The following is a 22367-nucleotide window of genomic DNA, read 5'->3' on the forward strand; positions in this document are numbered from 1 at the left end:
ATGTCTCTTTGCAGCCTACAACAGCCCTCCACCTCATCCACTACTCCACCAATCTTGGTGTCATCAGCAAATTTACTGATCCACCCTTCAGCCCCCTCCTCTAAGTCATTAATAAAAATCACAAAGAGCAGAGGACCAAGCACCGATCCCTGCGGCACTCCACTAGCAACCTGCCTCCAGTCCGAAAATTTTCCATCCACCACCACCCTCTGTCTTCGATCAGATAGCCAGTTACCTATCCAATCGGCCAACTTTCCCTCTATCCCACACCTCCTTACTTTCATCATAAGCCGACCATGGGGGACCTTATCAAACGCCTTACTAAAATCCATGTATATGACATCAACCGCCCTACCTTCATCAACACACCTAGTTACCTCCTCAAAAAATTCTATCAAATTTGTGAGGCACGATTTGCCCTTCACAAATCCGTGCTGACTATCCCGGATTAATCCGCATCTTTCTAAATGGTCGTAAATCCCATCCCTAAGGACCTTTTCCATCAATTTACCAACCACCGAAGTCAGACTAACCGGTCTATAATTACCAGGGTCATTTCTATTCCCTTTCTTAAACAGAGGAACAACATTTGCCACTCTCCAGTCCTCTGGCACCATCCCCGTGGACACCGAGGACCCAAAGATCAAAGCCAAAGGCTCTGCAATCTCATCCCTCGCCTCCCAAAGAATCCTAGGATACATTTCATCAGGCCCAGGGGACTTATCGACCTTCAGTTTATTCAAAACTGCCAATACATCCTCCCTCCGAACATCTATTTCCTCCAGCCTATTAGCCTGTAACACCTTCTCTTCCTGAAAAACATGGCCCCTCTCCTTGGTGAACACTGAAGAAAAGTATTCATTCATCACCTCGCCTATCTCTACTGATTCCATACACAAGTTCCCACCACTGTCCTTGACCGGCCCTAACCTCACCCTGGTCATTCTTTTATTCCTCACATAAGAGTAAAAAGCCTTGGGGTTTTCCTTGATCCGACCCGCCAAGGACTTCTCATGTCCCCTCCTAGCTCTCCTCAGCCCCTTTTTCAGCTCATTCCTTGCTAACTTGTAACCCTCAATCGAGCCATCTGAACCTTGTTTCCTCATCCCTACATAAGCTTCCCTCTTCCTTTTCACAAGACATTCCACCTCTTTTGTGAACCACGGTTCCCTCACTCGGCCATTTCCTCCCTGCCTGACAGGGACATACCTATCAAGGACACCCAGTATTTGTTCCTTGAAAAAGTTCCACTTTTCATCAGTGCCTTTCCCTGACAGTTTCTGTTCCCATCTTATGCCCCCTAATTCTTGCCTAATCGCATCATAATTACCTCTCCCCCAATTGTAAGCCTTGCCCTGCCGTCCGGCCCTATCCCTCTCCATTGCAATAACAAAAGACACCGAATTGTGGTCACTATCTCCAAAGTTCTCTCCCACAACCAAATCTAACACTTGGCCCGGTTCATTTCCCAGTACCAAATCCAATGTGGCCTCACCCCTTGTCGGCCTATCCACATATTGTGTCAGGAAACCCTCCTGCACACACTGCACAAAAAGTGCCCCATCCAAACTATTCGACCTACAAAGGTTCCAATCAATATTTGGAAAGTTAAAGTCCCCCATGACAACTACCCTGTGACCCCCACACGTATCCATAATCTGCTTTGCAATTTCTTCCTCCACATCTCTATTACTATTTGGGGGCCTATAGTAAACTCCTAGCAACGTGACCGCTCCTTTCCTGTTTCTAACTGCAGCCCATATTACCTCAGTGTGCATATCCCCCTCAAAGTGCTTTTCCGCAGCCGTTAAACTATCCTTGATTAACAATGCTACTCCTCCACCTCTTTTACCAGCTTCCCTACACTTACTGAAACATCTATACCCCGGAACGTCCAACAACCATTCCTGTCCTTGTTCTACCCATGTCTCCGTAATGGCCACAACATCGTAGTCCCAAGTAGCAATCCACGCCCCAAGTTCATCCACCTTGTTCCGGATGCTCCTTGCATTGAAGTAGACACACTTCAACCCATCTTCCTGTCTACCGGTACCCACCCTTGACCTTGATACCTTCCCCAATATCTCACCACCCTCAACACTGACTTCCGGACTACAACTCCATTCCCAGGTTTTATCATCTATTCATTTTATTAAATGTGGTAACTCTCGGACTTTGTACCATGCAATAATTAGAAGGGGAGTAACTGGATTTATAAAATGTCTTTCATTAGGTCACCCCAAAATGCTTCATAGCCAGGAAGTAAATAGTTGAAAAGTACTTTTTTAAAAGCGCGACCTAAAAGCAAACCGTCATCAATTTACACATTGTAAGGTTCAAGAACAGTATGGCAGCACAGTGGTTAGCACTGCTGCCTCACAGTGCCAGGGACCTGGGTTCAATTCCCGGCTTGGGTCACTGTCTGTGCAGAGTCTGCACCTTCTCCACGTCTCTGCATGGGATTCCTCCGGGTGCTCCGGTTTCCTCCCGCAGTCCGAAAGACATGCATTGGCTAAGCTAAACTCTCCCTCAGTGTACCCGCACAGGTGCCGGAGTGTGGCGACTAGGGAATTTCCACAGTAACTTCATTGCAGTGTTAATGTAAGCCTACTTAAGACACTAATAAATAAAACTTAAGATAAATGAACATGTAACGTATTTGTTTAAAATGGTATTAATTGACAGATAACAGCGTTCTGAGACATGCAGGAGAACCCTCCTGCTCTTCTTCAAAAACTGCCATGGGAACTTTTACATTTACCCACAAAGTCGGCATGGTTTTAATGTTTCATCCAAAAGGCAGTGCAACACTGAATCAGTACTTGCCTTTGAAATTGGAGCCATGACCTCTTGACTCAGAGGAAGATAATGAACAAAGAGCAATACCTTGTTACTCTTATGTCAGTAAATGTATCCAATACATCTTTCTTTATACAGAACTATTATTAGAATAAGGATGTAAAAATGGTCACATTAGCAATTAAAAGATAATCTCCTATGAGTTACTAATTATTCTTTCTCACAGGAACTTAGGAATTGCTGCATTTAAAAAAACAAAATCCAACTATTGTGCTTTTTACCATCCTGGATGATGTTTGTGGTTTTGCTGTAAATAAACCACATCAGCTATAAATCATTTTGTGTTAATTAAACTAACCTGTATAAAATGTGCTGCAATTTCAGGAGATGCACGCCGAAGATCGTGTCCATTAATGGCCAGGACCCTGTCATTCACTTGCAACTGGCCATCCTGGGCTGCTCGGCCTCCTTCCAGTAAATTATAGATAAAAACCCCAGCTTCATCAGGCTTACGGACCAACTTTATTCCCAGAGGCTGGTCAGCCCTCTTGTAGAGAATAACATGGAAGCTGTCATCTCTGGAGCAGTTACTTTCAACGTTGCTTCTGCATTTATAGAGCTGTTCTCGAAGCACATTTAACAGCAGGATCTGACAGGGCTGTTTCAATACTGCCACTGCATAGTTATGGGGCACACAGTTTATGTCTGTACCATTTACCTGGACCAAAAAAAAATCCATCAATGCAAAAATAAATTAAAACAGCGAAACCTGAGGAAACTTTTGTATTATTTGTAGTAAGTTAGAAAACATAATGTAATGTTAACAAAACATGATCAAGAAAGTCTTCCATGAAGTATGTGTGACATTTACAGGAAATACATTCTTTATGTAAGACTTTTACTCTATATATGTATATATATATGCACAAAATCCATGAACTGTAATGGGGAAGATCTCTTGGTCAGCATTGAAGCCAAGGTGCACACCACTGACTGCAATTTAAACTGTGGCCTTAGCTTTTTACATTGGGGCTTGGGTGACTACCTTTTCGGGCCACAGGATGCAGCCATTGTGAGGAGGACCAAGGAAGGAACTGGAGAGACACAGAAGTGATGCAGGGGTGGAGTCATAGAAACTAGAAGCAGGAGTAAGCCATTTGGCCCTTCAAGCCTGCTCTGCCATTCATTTTGATGCTAGCTGATTATCAAATTCAATATCCTGATCCACTCTTCCTTTCATGTCCCTTGATCCCTTTAGCCCCAAGAGCTATATCGAATTTCTTCTTGAAATCAGACAATGCTTTGGCCTCAACTACATTCTGGGGTAGTGAATTCCACATCTTTACCACCCTCTGGGTGAAGAAATTTCTTCTCACCTCAGTTCTAAGGAGAAGCTGAATTCTAAGGGTCAGGAATGAGAGTGGTGTGGGGATGAGATGGCACGTGGGTTGGGGTGATGTGGGGTGAAGGTGGGGTAGGGTTGGAGTGGTGATGTGGATGGGGATGTGCGTGGATTTGGGAAGGGGAGGAATTGTTCTGCAAGTTTGTTTCTAAATATGTTTAGTATGAGGATAAATCCTACTCAAAAATCACTTCCAACACAGGTCCCATGTGAATAAACTGTGAGTAAGTTCTGGGTATTTAGCCCAAATCTGCGACAGTGGGGTTTATTCTCTGCAATGTTGGAGACTCCCTCAGAATTATCAGGACGGTGCATCTCTGTCCATCGGAAGTTGAAACTTTCTATAAAAGAAAGTATCTTTCTTTCCTTTAAAAAAAAGGATTGCTTCCATAAAATTTCATATGAACCAACCAGCCACAAAAGGTTTGTTTGGAAAATACTTGCTAAAAAGTAAGTGACACAAAAAAAGAGGCAACAAGTAACAGGAAATATGGCACATCTACAATTAATATTGTATTAAATCATTACTTAGCACGGAGGAACTATTAACTAATTAGTTAAGTCTTCTAATTTGATGGGATTCTCAGTAAATCGATTGAATTCCTGAATCATTGCATGTTAAACTAAAAACATCTTCTTATAGGTTTATCAGTGATTTTGTTCACCTCCTCCTCGGCGGTGCTGTGAGTAAAGAGTAGGGTTGGAGCTACTGGCCTCAGATTGGCAGGCAGCTCTTGGTGGGTGGGACTGGTATCCCGGTGATCTGGTGGAAGCTGCTGCTGGCCTGTTAAGTGCCTGAGTGGCACAAGATGCAGTGGGCCTTCTTCGAAAGAGGCAAAGTGGAGGGGGGTCTTGCTAGCTTTCCAACAGGTGAATGAAACCTCCGTTGCCTCCACAGGATTCATTGAATCATAGACTAGAATCATATAATCCCTACAGTGCAGAAGGAGGCCATTCAGCCCATTGAGTCTGCACTGACCATAATCCCACCCAGGCCCTATTCCCATACCCCTTCATATTTACCCTGCTAATCCCCCTGACACTAGGGTTAATTTAGCATGGCCAATCAACCTTACCCGCACATCTTTGGACTGTGGGAGGAAACCGGAGCACCTGGAGGAAACTCATGCAGACACAGGGAGAATATGCAAACTCTACACAGACAGTGACCCAAGGCCGGAATTGAACCCGGGTCCCTGGCGCTGTGGGGCAGCAGTGCTAACCACTGTGCCACCGTGCTGCCCCTTGTTTTCCCAGCATCCACAGCATTGTAAATTCCTGGAATCAACTGAGCAATCAGCAGATAATAAGGAGAAAGAAAATCAGTCACACTATACCACTCTCGCCCCTAGTCAACCAGTTATATATTACTGGGAATCCGGGGGGGATGGACGGGCAGTTTCCTAATGTCTTTCTCTATGGTGTAATATACTGTAAGGAGCCTAAAGGAAGCAGGGTACAATTCATTCTTACAAATAAATTCACCATGTTCAGTACCTCTAGAATCATATCTCCTGGTAGCAGTCTACCATCTTTAGCAAGAGCACCATCTCGATAAATGTCTTGTATGACAATATTCTCCATAGGGGTTTCACATCCTCCCACAATACTGATGCCAAGGCTTTCATGTGCATCAGAGCGGTTAATCTTGATTGTTGTAACTTCACCATCTGGAATTAAATGATGTAGTCTGGGAAATGCTGGAAACATAAGAACAAATATGTTTGAGTGGCTCAGTCTGTCTTTGTTTTATCTAGTTTATTATCTCACATTGCAAGTATGACCTTCCACACACTAGTTCATATTACATTCTGTTTCAGTGAAATATCAACACTCTGGCTAAACTTAACCATGGGGCGACACAGATTTTATATTCTCTATGAACATGGGAACATTGTGCAGAAGTATACACAATGAAATATCTAACACTGGATTAAATCACTTCACGTGGCAAGGCCATCAGGCTATAGACCTTCAGTTCAGCATGGCTAGCAGTTGAAATTACAAAGTATTTTGAGCACAGAAACTGGCCATTCAGTCCAACAAGTCGATGCCAATGTCTTCACACAAGCTCCTTCTCACCTCTCTTCATTTAGCTCCACATAATTTCTAAAGAATCGAATGATTATTACAATTTGTCTGTGAGTCTGTGCATTAACTTTACTAGATCTCTGCGGAAACCTCGAATCAAATCCCATTGTCCACTGTTCAAACCTTAGGGAGATGGTAATATAGTAGCAATGTCACTGGGCTAGTAATCCAACAGCCCAGGCTAATGCTTTCAGGACATGGATTTAAATCCCATCATAGCAGCTGGTGGAATTTAAATTAAAGTTCAAAACAAAATCTGGAATTGAAAGCATGATGACCATGAAACCATTGTTGACTGTCACGAAAACCCATCTGGTTCATTAATATCCTTTGGGGAAGGAAATCTGCCATCCTTACCTAGGTGGGACCTAGTTCTAGAGTAGCCTTGGGGTCACAGTCTGGTGAGCAGACCGCACCATCTGACCCACAGCAGGCGGAGGCAGGGGCATCTATGGGTGCTGGCACTCGAAGGCTTGCCGGAGACCATTAATCTGCTGAGTCACAGTTAGATGATGAGTCTCTGGACTCAGTCATGCCTCAGTTGTTGCAGCTCCAAAGGCAAATTCAGGAAAATCAGGACGGGACATCTGCTGCACTCAAATTGAAAGGCTCCATGCAGCAGTCCAGCCGCCTTCAGACTGAGGTGATCGTGCTGACAGGTCAGCACACCAAGTCAACACTGATAGTGTGGAGGCCACCAAAGAGACCTTGGTCCAAGGCTTCTGAACTGCACCACTGCAGGAGCTGCACTCCACAGCAGGGGCACTTGCTGACTTCTCCATTTCTGAGGAGAGAAGGACAACACCTGCAGAGGAGAGCCATTTGCCATATTAGCTAACATGGAGGACAGCAAAGGAAGTTGGGTGGGGATGGTCAGCAGTTTAGTGGATTAGGATTAAGGTAACAGGAGATGGATCCCATGTACAAGATGAGCTTAGAGAGAGAATGAGGGCAGGTAGAAGAGAAACTTGAGATATATGAGAGTTACGGGCTTGGCCTGGAGGGAATATCTTGGTCTGGTGCCAGTGGAAAGGAGGGATGTGACAGAGGTAACTGATCAAATGGTCTCCATCTTAGTGATAACAAAGTCCATGAGCTCTTCACTCGTGTTGCTGGAGATAAGGTTGGCGGGGACGGGGAGAGAGATTTAAGAAGCTGTGGGTTATTGCTGTATTCTGGGATGATCCTGGAATAGTGAGCAGTTTGCTCTCTTGTTCTTCGACCTTTGAGGTGAAGATGGCCATGTTCACCATTAGTGGGTGTTTGGTAGGATTCCGGTGAGTATGTAGGTGGCCGCTGGAGCGGATCTGCACTCTGAGGTTCTGCTACAAACAGGACAGGGTACTGCAGACAAATGAGTTTAGCTTGAGTTGCTGGCTCGGGGTTTCCTCTCCTTATGTTTTCCCTCTGCTGTTGAAACCCAGTTGCTTTTGAAGGAGGTTGCATTGTTTTTTGTTTGTTTGTTCCTGGTGCCACGCTCCTGGGCAGAACTCTTCCAGGACCTCAAAGCCAATATCAAATTTCTTAAACTAAACCTTCAAAGTGACCTTGTAGCACCTCCTTTGACCATCATGAGAGCAGACCCCAGACTCAAGCTCTCCATAGAAGATTCACTTTGATAAAGTGAGTGTCAGACATTCTAGCAACCTAACCAATGCAAGAGAGAGGCCTCAATAATAGTTTATGTAGTTCAGAAGCAATGTGAGGGTAAAGTATCAGGAGTTGCACCAATGGTGGCAGTTTTGTAGGAATGAGGATGGGAGGTGCGCAGAATGAGGTGCAGGATCTAAAAGATGATGGTGAAGTTTTTTTAATTTTTATTAGTGTCACAAGTAGGCTTACATTAACACTGCAATTAAGTTACTGTGAAAATCCCCTAGTCAGCCCAGTCCGGCACCTGTTTGGGTGCGGTGAGGGAGAATTTAGCATGGCCAATGCACCTAACCAGCACGTCTTTCAGACTGTGGGAGGAAACTGGAGCACCCGGAGAAAATCCACGCAGACACGGGGAGAACGTGAAGACTCCACACAGACAGTGACCCAAGCCGGGGGAATCGAACTCAGGTCCCTGGCACTGCGAAGCAGCAGTGCTAACCACTGTGCTGCCCAGTTGGAGGACACGATAAAATCCAAAAGCAGCAGAGGTTTGTTTTTCAGTGAAGTGGGTAATATTCTGGCAGGAACAAACTGAAAAACCAGTGCGGCCAATGGTCATTCTGAGACTCAGCGGGAGGCTGAATTATCTCTGTCAGAAAATGCTGGGAGATGGACTGTCAACTGACTGAAGTTCCCTTCAATAGTGCAGAAGAACAGATGAGGCTGAAGCTAGACCTTACGGAACAGTTGGTATTGTCCAGAGCAGAAGCGTGGATGTGAAGAGAATTCCAGGAATTTAAACATCGTTTCAGAGAAGAACCAGAGTGAGATTTTTCCAGATCTTTTCCATAGCTCTCAGAGACAAAATAAAGCAGATCAAAGACAGAAGCAGAACCTTCCACTGTATTCTGATGTGGTTTGGCGCAGGAACTTAGACTTGATGTTGAGAGAAGTCCAGGAATTTGAAGCCAAGTTTGACAAAAGTTTACATCCAGCCTTTTCTGTGACTTATACCAGAGCTCAAGGTAAGGTCAGGGAATGTGGTTTTAACTAACTGGATGCCATTCAAACTATTAGTTAACTTGATTTACTTAGACTTTGACTTAGTTCCCCTGATCCCATGTGGTACAATGGTCAGCAAGATCCACCGCATTCTATCTCATTCCAGCCCAGGTGGAATCCCGCTCTTGGGGGCCCTTCTTACATCAACTTCACTGGGTCTTCTTTGGCTGGTACAATCATCTTCTTCTGCCTAATGCTGTCCATTCTGCTGCCACTTTGGCACTCGTTGGTTTAGGAGGTGAAGAATGAGTCCTGCCGGTATCAGTCGCCTTTTCTTCACCATGTCCCAGAGATGCCTCGAACTAGTCCTCTGTAGTACATTCTCGTTGATGATACTGTTTCTCTATATTATACCCCCCAGGATCTTATGTAGGCAATCTAGTGAAAGACATCCAATTTGCATGACATCTTTGCTGTTCTTTCTTCATGTCCCACTGGCATAGATTGCACTTGCTACTACTTTGGACATGTAGGTGGGATTTTCCACTCCTCTCCCCATGGCCTGTTTCATGGCGGCGAAGGTAGCCTACCATTGGCGATGGCAGGATCTTTTGGTCTTCCACTAATGTCATTGACTTACTCAGTGGCTCGCACCCTCTCCACTGGGGAATCCGCCAGGTGGAAGGGGAGGTGGAGTGGGGGGTGTGAGAAGCCATTGGCCAAACTGGAAGACACCACTTCAGGGAGGACTGGAAAATTTTGGCCATAGAGTCACAGCCTCATGGCTGTGTTGGTGGTGTCCGATGCCAACTTGAACTTTGGGTTAAATTGCCAGTATTAGAATCAGGGGAACAGCAGAGAAAATGGTTTTGGGGAGAAAATACTACAGATGGCAGAAGATGGTCATGTATAGTGAGGCATTCCCTGTGGAATTGACAGTCCCGGAGCAAAGGTGAACTTGCACCATCAAATAAATAAATAAACATATACCAAATGGCAGCTGGAACTGGGCTGCTATGTACCAGCTCAGTTTGCAGCAGTCATGTATCAAAGTCAAAAGATTGTGCATTCAAATTGCATTCCAGAACCTTGAGCACCAAAATCCAGGCAGACGTTCGTGTGCAGTAAACCAAGGACGTGCTGCATTGGAGGAGGTGACATCTTTAAGATAGAACCATAGAATCTCTACAGTGCAGAAGGAGGCCATTCAGCTCATCGAGTCTGTACTGACTTTCTGACAGAGCATCCCACCCAGGACCAACACACTCCCCCCACCCCACCCTATCCCCGTCACCCCACCTATTACACATTTTAGGACACGAAGGGGCATTTTAGCATGGCGAATCCACCTAACCTGCACAACATTGGACTTGATGTTAACGCGAGACTCTGTCTGCCCTCTCAGGTGAAAGGTCCCATGACACTCCCCAGTCAATAGTTAGCTTTTGATTAACAGTAATTAAAACACAGATTATCTGGTCATTAACTCTGTGCTGTTTGTGGATGCTTGCTTTGTGCAAAGTGACTGTTAAATTTCCTATGTTACATCAGTGATTACAACTCCAAAGTATTTAACTGGTTATGAAGCAGCTTGGAATATCCTGAAGTCATGATAGATGCTAAATATGGAGGTGGTGTTCCACAAGGAATGATGCCGGGACCATTGTTGTTCATCATTTTCACAAACAACTTACTGACTTGGGAATTGATAGAAGAACTTGCAGAAGACACCAAATTGGGGGCATCATTTATACAGTGGATGTCTGCAACAAATGCAGGAAGACATTAATAATCTTGCAGAATGGACATGCAAATGATAAATGGACTTCAAAATAAACACGTGTGAGGTAGTATGTTTTTGTAGGGATAATAAGAAGGCAAGAAGGCCACACACTGACTGAATGGGGCAAAGGAATGCAAGCATTCAGGGGTAGGGATGCATAAATGATTAAAAGTGGTGATGTTGGTTAAGACCATCAAAAACATAGCATTAGAATTCATTTCTGGAGGATAGAATTGTTAAACAGAAAAGTTACGCTAAACTTGCATGGAAATTGGTTAGGTGACAATTGGAGTGGTGTCAACTGTTTTGGTCTCCATACTATAAATAGTTTATAAATGTTTGTAGAAGAAGCAAAAATAGATACCAAAACAAGGCCACAACTATGAAGTTCCAATGATCACAAAGACTGAACAAACTTGGGGCTCTGGAGAAGATGTTTCAACTTGCAGGTGAGCCCAGAAATATCTTTTCTCATTTGTTCACAGGATATGGACATTGATGGCAAGGCCAGTATTTATTAACCATCTCTAATTGCCCTTAAGAAGTTGGTGGTGAGCCATCAGCTGTAGGTGTATCCAAAATACTGTTAGGTGGGGAGTTCAAGATTTTGACCCAGCGATGGTGAAAAAGCGGCAATATATCCCATGCTTCTGCTACCCTTGTTCTTCTTGGTAAAACGTAACTCCCACCGAACGTGTTTCCTGTACATCCATTGCATTATGGCATGGGCAATGTAAAATTGTGGTTAATTATCTTGGTAACAAGTTTAAACACTTGTGAATTAGGCTTTTAAAAATGTCAGTCTGGCTGCCCATTTTGGTGCCTGCCGACTTTGGTATTATGACAGACAGCCATGTTGACATCAGGCTTGCAAAACACTAATGTTGAAGGTAAAATTCACCCCCAAGTCTCACTGCATGCAGGCTCAGACTTCTCCATTACTTGAGGAGCCGTGAAGATGTGAATGGTCCTGAACACTGTGGAACCATCAGCCAACATCTCCACTTCTGCCCCTGTGATGGAAGGAAGATCATTGATGAAGTAGCTGAAGATGTTTGAGTCTTAGGCAGAATGGGCCAGTCACTAATATATCCAACAGGGAATTCAGGAGAAACGTCTTAATCCAGGGAGTGGTTAGAATGTGGAAAATAGCATAGCATGAGGGAATAACATAGATATATTTAAGGGGAAGCTGGGTAAACATGAAGTAAAAGGGAATAGAAGAATATGTTGTCGGGGTTAGATGGAGAAGGATGAAAAGAGGCCTGTGTGGAACATAAACACTGGCATGGGCCTATTGAGTCCATTGACCTGTCTCTATGCTGTAAATACTTTGTAATCTTGTACTACTTTGTCAAATACAATTTTCTCTTTCATTTTATCACTGCAGTTGCATCACTGAATTCTGTTCTATTTACTAACCTTATTCAATTGTATTGCAAGGCAATTTAACATGCACCTTTGCTCCTTTCACACACCATCACTGCCATGCAGGAACCAAATTCAAAGTTTTCTTTTTACCTTCTTCAGGGCGTGTGTCAGTTTGTATTCTCTCTCCTGGATTACTCTCGACCACATTTTCACTGTTACTCCTACGGAGGTAACTGAAAGCTCGATTCAGTTTTTTAAAGGATCTGCTTCTTATAGGTTGCCGATCGAAAGGTCGGTCTAAGAGAAAATGGAAATTTGTGATGGAAATGAATGATATCATAAAACAAAGAGAACTGAACATGCTGTCAAATATTATAAAAGAGGATATGTCAATCCTTTGGCTTTTGTACAAACTGCAAATTAAATATTACATGTTTATGACCAGCAAACAATTTTAAAGTAAAAGCTATGAGATATATTGGAAATCACATTGTTACCTTTCATCTCTCCATTTCAACCCTTCCTTTACTGATGGCTTTGTGTCATGTTTGGGGTTTAGTTTAACAGGTGCAAGTGACCCTGGCATCTTGTCTACTCGACTATTATTCATGTGTGAACTGTTCAACTGTGTGAGCACTCAACAATTCAGGGCAAATAGGCAAACCGGACACTGGCTTTCTTAGCCTGGAGGCTGAGGTCAGTCACTACATTCCTCCCACTGTCTAGCCTGAGATTCATTAACAGACCCGTACTCTTTATCAGCCTAGTTAACCTCAATACACTGAAAAAGTGATGGTCTGGATTGTGGAAGAGGTATGGAATTAGATAATCAGAATCACAAAGAAAACTTGCAGCCTCAAACATACACCAAGACTCCATTTCATTTTTGATATTGTTCCTTATTGCCTACAGTCCTGATTAGAAATGTATCAGCTTCCATCCCTTCCATTGCCAAGGACATTAAATCTCATACATTGCAGTGTAAAAAGTAACCTATTTAAATACATCGCCTTATTAAACTTAATACAGTTAAATATGTTTAAAAAGGTTTGTGGTTACTCCCCTCTATTTGATCTTAAATTAGTGGCACAGTGGTTAGCACTGCTGCCTCGCAGCTCCAGGGACCTGGGTTCGATTCCCGGCTTGGGTCACTGTCTGTGTGGAGTTTGCACGTTCTCCCCATGTCTACATAGGTTTCCTCCGGGTGCTCCAATTTCCTTCCACAGTCCAAAAGACATGCTGGTTAGGTGCACTGGCTATGCTAAATTCTCCCTCAGTATCATGGAATAGATGCCGGAGTGTGGCGACTAGGGGATTTTCACAGTAATTTCATTGCAGTGTTAATGTAAGCCTACTTGTGACACTAATAAACTTTAAAACTTTAAAAGTTAAATGTCTTTCAAAGAACAAAGAACAAAGAAAATTACAGCACAGGTCCTCCAAGCCTGCACCGACCATGCTGCCCGACTGAACTAAAATCCCCTACCCTTCTGGGGACCATATCCCTCTATTCCCATCCTATTCATGTATTTGTCAAAACGCCCCTTAAAAGTCACGACTGTATCCGCTTCCACGACCTCCTCCCCCAGCAACGGGTTCCAGGCACCCACTACTCTTTGTGTAAAAAATCTACCTCGTACATCTCCTTTAAACCTTGCCCCTTGCACCTTAAATCTGTGTCCCCTAGTAATTGACTCTTCCACCCTGGGAAAAAGCTTCTGACTATCCACTCTGTCCATGTCGGCACGGTAGCGCAGTGGTTAGCACTGCTGCTTCACAGCTCCAGGGTCCCAGGTTCGATTCCTGGCTCGGGTCACTGTCTGTGTGGAGTTTGCACATTCTCCTCGTGTCTGCGTGGGTTTCCTCCGGGTGCTCCGGTTTCCTCCCACAGTCCAAAGATGTGCAGGTTAGGTTGATTGGCCAGGTTAAAAATTGCCCCTTAGAATCCTAAGATGCATAGGTTAGAGGGATTAGCGGGTAAATATGTGGGGGTAGGTCCTGGGTGGGGTTGTGGTCGGTGCAGACTCGATGGGCCGAATGGTCTCCTTCTGCACTGTAGGGTTTCTATGATTCTATGATGTCTCTCATAATCTTGTAGACTTCTATCAGGTCGCCCCTCAACCTTCGTCGTTCCAGTGAGAACAAACCAAGTTTCTCCAACCTTTCCTCATAGCTAATGCTCTCCATGCCAGGCAACATGCTGGTAAATTTTTTCTGTACCCTCTCCAAAGCCTCCACATCCTTCTGGTAGTGTGGTGACCAGAATTGAACACTATATTCCAAGTGCGGCCTAACTAAGGTTCCATAAAGCTGCAACATGACTTGCCAATTTTTAAACTCAATGCCCCGGCCGATGAAGGCAAGCATGCCATATGCCTTCTTGATTACCTTCTCCACCTGCATTGCCACTTTCAGTGACCTGTGTACCTGTACACCCAGATCCCTTTGCCTATCAATACTCTTAAGGGTTCTGTCATTTACTGTATATTTCCTATTAGACCTTCCAAAATGCATTACCTCACTTTTGTCCGGATTAAATTCCATCTGCCATCTCTCCGCCCAAGTCTCCAACTGATCTATATCCTGCTGTATCCTCTGATGGTCCTCATCGCTATCCGCAAATCCACCAACCTTTGTGTCGTCCGCAAACTTACGAATCAAACCAGTTACATTTTCCTCCAAATCATTTATATATATTACACAGAGCAAAGGTTCCAGCACTGATCCCTGAGGAACGCCACTTGTCACAGCCCTCCAATCAGAAACGCACCCTTCCACTGCTACTCTCTGTCTTTTTTGACCGAGTAAGAAGTCTCACAACACCAGGTTAAAGTCCAACAAAAGCCACTAGCTTTCGGAGCACTGCTCCTTCATCAGGTAAGTGGGAGTTCTGTTCACAAACAGGGCATATAAAGACACAACTCAATTTACAAAATAATGGTTGGACTGCGGGTTAAGCACAGGTTAAAGAGATGTGTATTGTCTCCAGACAGGACAGTTAGTGAGATTTTGCAAGCCCAGGCAAGTTGTGGGGGTTACAGATAGTGTGACATGAACCCAAGATCCCGGGTGAGGCCGTCCTCATATGTGCGGAACTTGGCTATCAGTCTCTGCTCAGCGACTCTGCGTTGTCATGTGTCGTGAAGGCCGCCTTGGAGAACGCTTACCCGAAGATCAGAGGCCGAATGCCCGTGACCGCTGAAGTGTTCCCCAACAGGAAGAGAACACTCTTGCCTGGTGATTGTCGAGCGGTGTTCATTCATCTGTTGTCATAGTGTCTGCATGGTCTCCCCAATGTGCCATGCCTCAGGACATCCTTTCCTACAGCGTATCAGGGAGACAACGTTAGCCGAGTTGCAAGAGTATGCACTGTGTACCTGGTGGATGGTGTTCTCACGTGAGATGATGGCATCTGTGTCGATGACCCGGCACGTCTTGCAGAGGTTGCTGTGGCAGGGTTGTATGGTGTCGTGGTCACTGTTCTCCTGAAGACTGGGTAGTTTGCTGCGGACAATGGTCTGTTTGAGGTTGCGTGGTTGTTTCAAGGCAAGAAGTGGGGGTGTGGGGATGGCCTTGGCAAGATGTTCGTCTTCATCAATGACATGTTGAAGGCTCCGGAGAAGATGTCGTAGCTTCTCCGCTCCGGGGAAGTACTGGACGACGAAGGGTACTCTGTCCACTGTGTCCCGTGTTAGTCTTCTGAGGAGGTCGGCGCGGTTTTTCACTGTGGCGCGTTGGAACTGTCGATCGATGAGTCGAGCGCCATATCCTGTTCTTATGAGGGCATCTTTCAGCGTCTGGAGGTGTCTGTTGCGATCCTCCTCATCTGAGCAGATCCTGTGTATACGGAGGGCTTGTCCATAGGGGATGGCTTCTTTAACGTGTTTAGGGTGGAAGCTGGAGAAGTGGAGCATCATGAGGTTATCCGTGGGCTTGCGGTACAGTGAGGTGCTGAGGTGACCATCCTTGATGGAGATGCGTGTGTCCAAGAATGCAACCGATTCCAGAGAGTAGTCCATGGAATCCCACCACCTTTGACCGAGCCAGTTTTGTATCCACTTTGCCAGCTCACCTCTGATCCCATGCGACTTAATCTTCTGCACCAGTCTGTCATGAGGGACCTTGTCAAAGGCCTTACTGAAGTCTATGTAGACAACATCCACTGCCCTACCTTCATCAATCATCTTCGTCACTTCCTCAAAAAACTCGATCAAGTTCATGAGATACGACCTTCCCTTCACAAAACCATGTTGCCTCTCACTAATACGTCCACTTATTTCCAAGTGGGAATAAATCCTGTCTCGAAGAATCCTTTCCAATAATTTCCCTACCACTGATGTAAGGCTCACCAGCCTGTAATTACCTGGATTATTCTTGCTACCCTTCTTAAACAAAGGAACAACATTGGCTATTCTCCAATCCTCTGGGACCTTCCCTGTAAGGAGTCTAACAACACCAGGTTAAAGTCTAACAGGTTTATTTGGTAGCAAACGCCACTAGCTTTCGGAGCACTGCTCCTTCATCAGGTGAGTGGGCGATCTGCTCATAAACAGCAAACAGGGCATATTATGTTTATGAGCAGATCTCCCACTCACCTGACGAAGGAGCAGCGCTCCGAAAGCTGGTGGCGTTTGCTACCAAATAAACCTGTTGGACTTTAACCTGGTGTTGTTAGACTCCTTACTGTGTTTACCCCAGTCCAACGCCGGCATCTCCACATCATGACCTCCCCTGTAGCCAGTGAGGATACAAAGATTTCTCTCAAGGCCCCAGCAATTTCTTCCCTTACCTCTCTCAGTATTCTGGGGTATATCCCATCAGGATATACCCCAGAATTTCCTTGATTGTGGCATTATTGCCAACGGGTTCAATGTTTTCTATCTTAAAACAAACCAGTGATACAATGGGAATAGCTGACAGGTGACGTGTTTTATACTAAACAATAGTTTACACAGCGTGCTGCATACTTATGTCCATTCCCATAATAGGTAGGTAACAGAGCATAGATTGGTTAGCTGCTGCTTTAACCTTTAAGCTGCTACTTCTAGATTTTTGTGACCTTTGCTGAATATTTAGCAGCATAAAGATCTAAACTCTGGGTACTTTACTTCTTGAAACTAGAAATTGGCATTAAACACAAGGATACAAAGAAGGGCACTCTGGGGGAGGATGACCTCACTGGACCTGGAGGTCTGGAGTGCATCTATTTCAATGCAAGGAGCGTAGCAGGTAAGACAGATGAACTTAGGGGCTTAATGCTTACGAGGAATTTGGATGTGGTTACGGTGACAGAGACTTGGTTGAAAGAGGGACAGGACTGGCAACTGAATATTCCGGGGAACAAGTGTTTTAGGCGAGACAGAGGAGGGGCCAAAAGAGGTGGGGGAGTAGCAGTATTAGTTAGAGAGCATATTACAGCGGTGCTGAGGGAGGACAATTCAGAGGGGTCGTGTAACGAGTCACCGTGGGTGGAGCTCAGAAACAGGAAGGGCGCAGTCACTATGTTGGGGGTATACTACAGGCCCCCCAACAGCCCAAGGGAAGTGGCAGAACGGATATGTCAGGAGATAATGGATAGGTGCAGGAAAAATAGGGTTGTTGTAGTGGGAAACTTCAATTTCCCTGGTATAGACTGGAAATTGCGTAGGGCTGGGATCTGAATGGGGAGGAATTTGTTGACCCGTTAGAGAAAATCTCCATTACAAGGGAGGAAGTGTTAGGTTTTTTAGGGAATATAAAGACTAACAAATCCCCAGGGCCTGATGGAATCTATCCAAAGCTGCTCAGGGAGATGAGAGATGAAACCGCTGGGCCTCTGACGCAAATCTTTGTCTTGTCACTGGACACAGGTGAGGTCCCAGAGGATTGGAGGATAGTTAATGTGAGCTAATGTTATTTAAGGAGGGTAGGAAGGATAACCCAGGAAATTATAGGCCGGTGAGCTTGACGTCCGTGGTAGGGAAGTTGTTGGAGAGGATTCTTAGAGATAGGATGTATGCGCAGTTAGAAAGGAATAAACTCATTAACGATAGTCAGCATGGTTTTGTGAGAGGGAGGTCATGCCTCACTAACCTGGTGGAGTTTTTTGAAGAAGTGACTAGAATGGTTGACGAGGGAAGGGCCGTGGATGTCATCTATATGGACTTTAGTAAAGCGTTTGACAAAGTCCCTCATGGTAGGTTGGTGCAAAAGGTTGGATCTCATGGGATAAAGGGGGAGGTGGCTAGATGGGTGGAGAACTGGCTTGGTCACAGAAAGAAGTCTCACAACACCAGGTTAAAGTCCAACAGGTTTATTTGGTAGCAAGCTGTTGGACTTTAACCTGGTGTTGTGAGACTTCTTACTGTGCTTACCCCAGTCCAACGCCGGCATCTCCACATCTTCGTCACAGAAGACAGAGGGTGGTAGTGGAAGGGTCTTTTTCCGGCTGGATGCCTGTGACTAGTGGTGTTCCGCAGGGCTCTGTACTGGGACCTCTGCTGTTTGTGATTTATATAAATGATCTGGAAGAAGGTGTAACTGGGGTGATCAGTAAGTTTGCGGACGACACGAAAATGGCTGGACTTGCAGATAGTGAGGAACATTGTCAGAGGCTACAGAAGGATATAGATAGGCTGGAAATTTGGGCAAAGAAATGGCAGATGGAGTTCAATCCAGATAAATGCCAAGTGATGCATTTTGGTAGAACTAACGTAGGGGGGAGCTATACGATAAATGGCAGAACCATAAAGGGTGTAGATACGCAGAGGGACCTGGGTGTGCAAGTCCACAGATCCTTGAAGGTGACGGCACAGGTGGAGAAGGTAGTGAAGAAGGCATATGGCATGCTTGCCTTTATAGGACGGGGCATAGAGTATAAAAGTTGGGGTCTGATGTTGCAGTTGTATAGAATGTTGGTTCGGCCGCATTTGGAATACTGCACCCAGTTCTGGTCGCCACACTACCAGAAGGACGTGGAGGCTTTAGAGAGAGTGCAGAGGAGGTTTACCAGGATGTTGCCTGGTATGGAAGGGCTTAGTTATAAAGAGAGATTGAGTAAACTGGGGTTGTTCTCACTGGAAAGACGGAGGATGAGGGGTGACCTAATAGAGGTGTATAAAATTATGAAAGGCATAGATAGGGTGAACGGTGGGAAGCTTATTCCCAGATCGGTGGTGCCGTTCACGAGGGATCATAGGTTCAAGGTAAGGAGGGGGGGGGGGGAGACAGGGGGGGAGGTTTTACACAGATATCAGAAGGACGTATTTTACACAGAGGGTGGTGGGGGCCTGGAATGCGCTGCCAGGCAAGGGGTGGAGGCGGATACACTGGGAACGTTTAAGGCTTATCTAGATAGCCATATGAACGGAGTGGGAATGGAGGGATACAAAAGAATGGTCTAGTTTCGACCAGGGAGCGGCACGGGCTTGGAGGGCCGAAGGGCCTGTTCCTGTGCTGTATTGTTCTTTGTTCTTTGATACCATGCTTTAGGTCACTAAGTGGTGAGGGGTTACTTGTGCTGTGGAAAATGGTTTGTAGGCAATGGTTGGCCAGAATTTATTGATTACAATTGGAATTGGTAATAATTCTTTCATGGGATGTGGGCATTGCAGGCAAGGCCAACATTTGTTGCCCATCCCTATCTGCCCTTCTGAGGGGAGTTGCCTCTTGAACCGCTGCAATCCATCTGGTGCAGGTACACCTACAGTGCTGTTAGGGAAGTAGTTCCAGAATTTTGACCCAGTGGCATTGAAGGAATGGCAATATATTTCCAAGTCATGATGGTGAGTGGCTTGGGGAGGAAATAGCAGGTGATGGTGTTTCCCTGTGTCTGCTGCCCTTGTCCTTCTAGATGGTAGAGGTTGTGGGTTTGGAAGGTGATGTTGGTGAGTTGCTGCAGTGCATCTTGTATCTAAAGACGTCCTAAGACGTGCAGGTTAGATGGATTGGCCATGGTAAATTGCCCCTTAATGTCAGGGGGGCTAGCAGGGTAAATAAGTGGGGTTACGGGGCTAGAGCCTGGGTGGGATTGTTGTTGTTGTTGCAGGCTCGATGGGCCAAATGGCCTCCTTCTGCACTGTAAGGATTCTCTGATCTATGGTATGCACTGCTGCCACTCTGTATCGGTGATAAAGGGATTGAATGTTTAAGTTGGTAGATGGGGTGCTAGTCAAGTTGCTTTGACCTGGATAGTACCAAGCTGGAGCTATAATAATCCAAGCAAGTGGAAAGCATTCCATCACACTCCTGATGTGTGGACAAGGTTTGGGGAGTTAGATGGCAAGGTATCTGCTCTAGATTTCCCAGCCTCTGACCTGCTCTTGTAACCACAGTTTTTATATGGCCAGTCCATTTCAATCTCTGGTCAATGGTAATCCCCAGGACATTGATAAAGAGGGATTCATTGATTATTGAGGGGAGATGATAAGATTCTCTCTTGTTGGAGATTGCCATTACTTGATAATTGTGTGGCATGAATGTTACTTGCCACTTATCAACCCAAAACTGAATGTTGTCCAGATCTTGCTTCATATTGGCATGGACTGCTTCAGTATCTAAAGAGTCATGAATGATGCTGAACATTGTGCAGTCATCAGTAAACATCTCTCTCTCACCTTATGATGGAAGGATGTTCATTGATGAAGCAGCTGAAGGTGGTTGGGCCGAGGACACTATCCGATGGAAATACTACAGTGATGCCCTGGAGCTGAGATGATTTTACACCAAAACCACAACAACCTATCTTTCTTTGACTCCAACTTGTGAAGGGTTTCCCCTCGATTCTCATTGATTCCAATATTGATGCCACACTCAGTCAAATAATGCCTTGATGTCAAAGACAGTTGTTTTCAACTCATTTCTTGAGTTTAGCTCTTCTGTCCATGTTTGGACTAAGGCTATAATGAGGTCAGGAGCTGAATGGCCCTGGCAGAACCCAAATTAAGCGTAATAGAGCAAGATATTGCTGAGCAAGTGCCATTTGATAGCATTGTTGATGGCCCCTTCCATCACTTTGCTGATGATCGAGAATGGGTTGATGGTGCAGTAATTGGCAAGGTTGGATTCTCCTGCTTTTTGTGTACAGGACATACCTGTGCAATTTTTCACACTGCTGTAGCTGTACTGGAATAACTTGGCTCGGGGTGTGGCTAGTTCTGGAGCACCAGTCTTCTGTACTATTGCTGGGATGTTGGCAGGACCTATGGCCTTTGCAGAATTGAGTGCTTCAGCTGTTTCTAGATATCACATGGAGTGAAACAAATGGGCTGAAGAGTAACATCTGTGATGCTGGGGACCTCAGGAAGAGGCCAAGATGGATCATCTATTCAGCAATTCTCTTCGACAATGTTTGCAAATGCCTTATCTTTTGCAAATCATGGAGACATTCTAACTATTGTAATGAAATATGTTATAGAAAGGTGAGGGGCACAAAATATATCATTTGTTTCATTTCATTTGGGGAAAATATCCCAATTTTGAAATCAGGTGAACTAGCTGATAAATTATCCCCAAATATCAAAACCTTTCTTGCTGCCTCATAAAGGCAAAAAACTTTGCAGATTAGACAATCATTTTGAATAGTTCACATCCAAAATTCTTGCAATTCAAATTTCTTTTTGTTCATCTTTGAAAAACCTTAGAAACTAGAACAGTTTTCAAATTGCACGCAGCTCGTACATACTTACGTTTCTTGACATTACTTTTGCTGTGGGTGCTGGGGTTGTTTTCTGATTGGTTGTCCTCTGTACTTGACACAGAGTCTGGGTTGATCAGAGCCGAGTCGGTTGTCTTTCCAGCCTCCGCGGCAGATGCTGACAGCTGAGGAGGAAGTAGAGACGCGGCCGTGTCATTGTTATCCTCAGGCGTCTGAGGATCTAAGTCATTTGTTGAAGAATCTTCCCGCGAATGTCTCTTTCGTTCTCCCAAAAGTCCACATTGGATTGCTCCTTTACACCTAAAACAAGATTTGGATTTTCACAAAACATGGAAAAGCATATTGCAAACCCATCATATTTGTGAACCAAGTTAAACAAAATTAACATTTTGATTTGTTCTTACTTTCAGTTATTAGTCAGCTGATGCATTGAATCCTTTTTGTGTTCATTTACAGGAAGTCACTGGCTAAGCCAGCATTCATTGCCCGTCACGAGGGCTTCCATTCAGATTGTGCATCTCATTAAATCTCACAAAATGCAACACTACTTAGCAAGTGATTCAGCTCAATATACAAGCCGATAATATAGAGCTCCTAATGTTATGCTCCAGGGCAAAGAAAATAACCTCCCAATGGAGGGAAGATGAGACTGGTTAAGTAAGTAATTAGCCATAGTCCACAGGGGACCA

The 22367-nt window shown here is 44.8% G+C and overlaps 1 protein-coding gene across 4 annotated transcripts in view; it reads right to left on the reverse strand.

The window, feature by feature from the left end:
* The window catches only part of lnx1 (ligand of numb-protein X 1), a 204497-nt gene that overhangs the window by 49266 nt on the left and 132864 nt on the right, over positions 1 to 22367 (reverse strand). For 2 of the 4 annotated variants that reach the window (XM_078217214.1, XM_078217215.1), the window contains exons 3-7: positions 21710 to 21978; positions 12195 to 12341; positions 10585 to 10653; positions 5699 to 5901; positions 3158 to 3517 (exon numbers count right to left, since the gene is read on the reverse strand). In XM_078217214.1, coding sequence (XP_078073340.1) covers positions 3158 to 3517; positions 5699 to 5901; positions 10585 to 10653; positions 12195 to 12341; positions 21710 to 21978 — 1048 coding nt within the window. The remainder of the gene's footprint in view (positions 1 to 3157; positions 3518 to 5698; positions 5902 to 10584; positions 10654 to 12194; positions 12342 to 21709; positions 21979 to 22367) is intronic. The other 2 variants (XM_078217216.1, XM_078217217.1) reach the window with 1 other exon arrangement.

This window comes from Mustelus asterias, chromosome 1, assembly GCF_964213995.1.
Source record: "Mustelus asterias chromosome 1, sMusAst1.hap1.1, whole genome shotgun sequence".
NCBI lineage: Eukaryota > Metazoa > Chordata > Chondrichthyes > Carcharhiniformes > Triakidae > Mustelus > Mustelus asterias.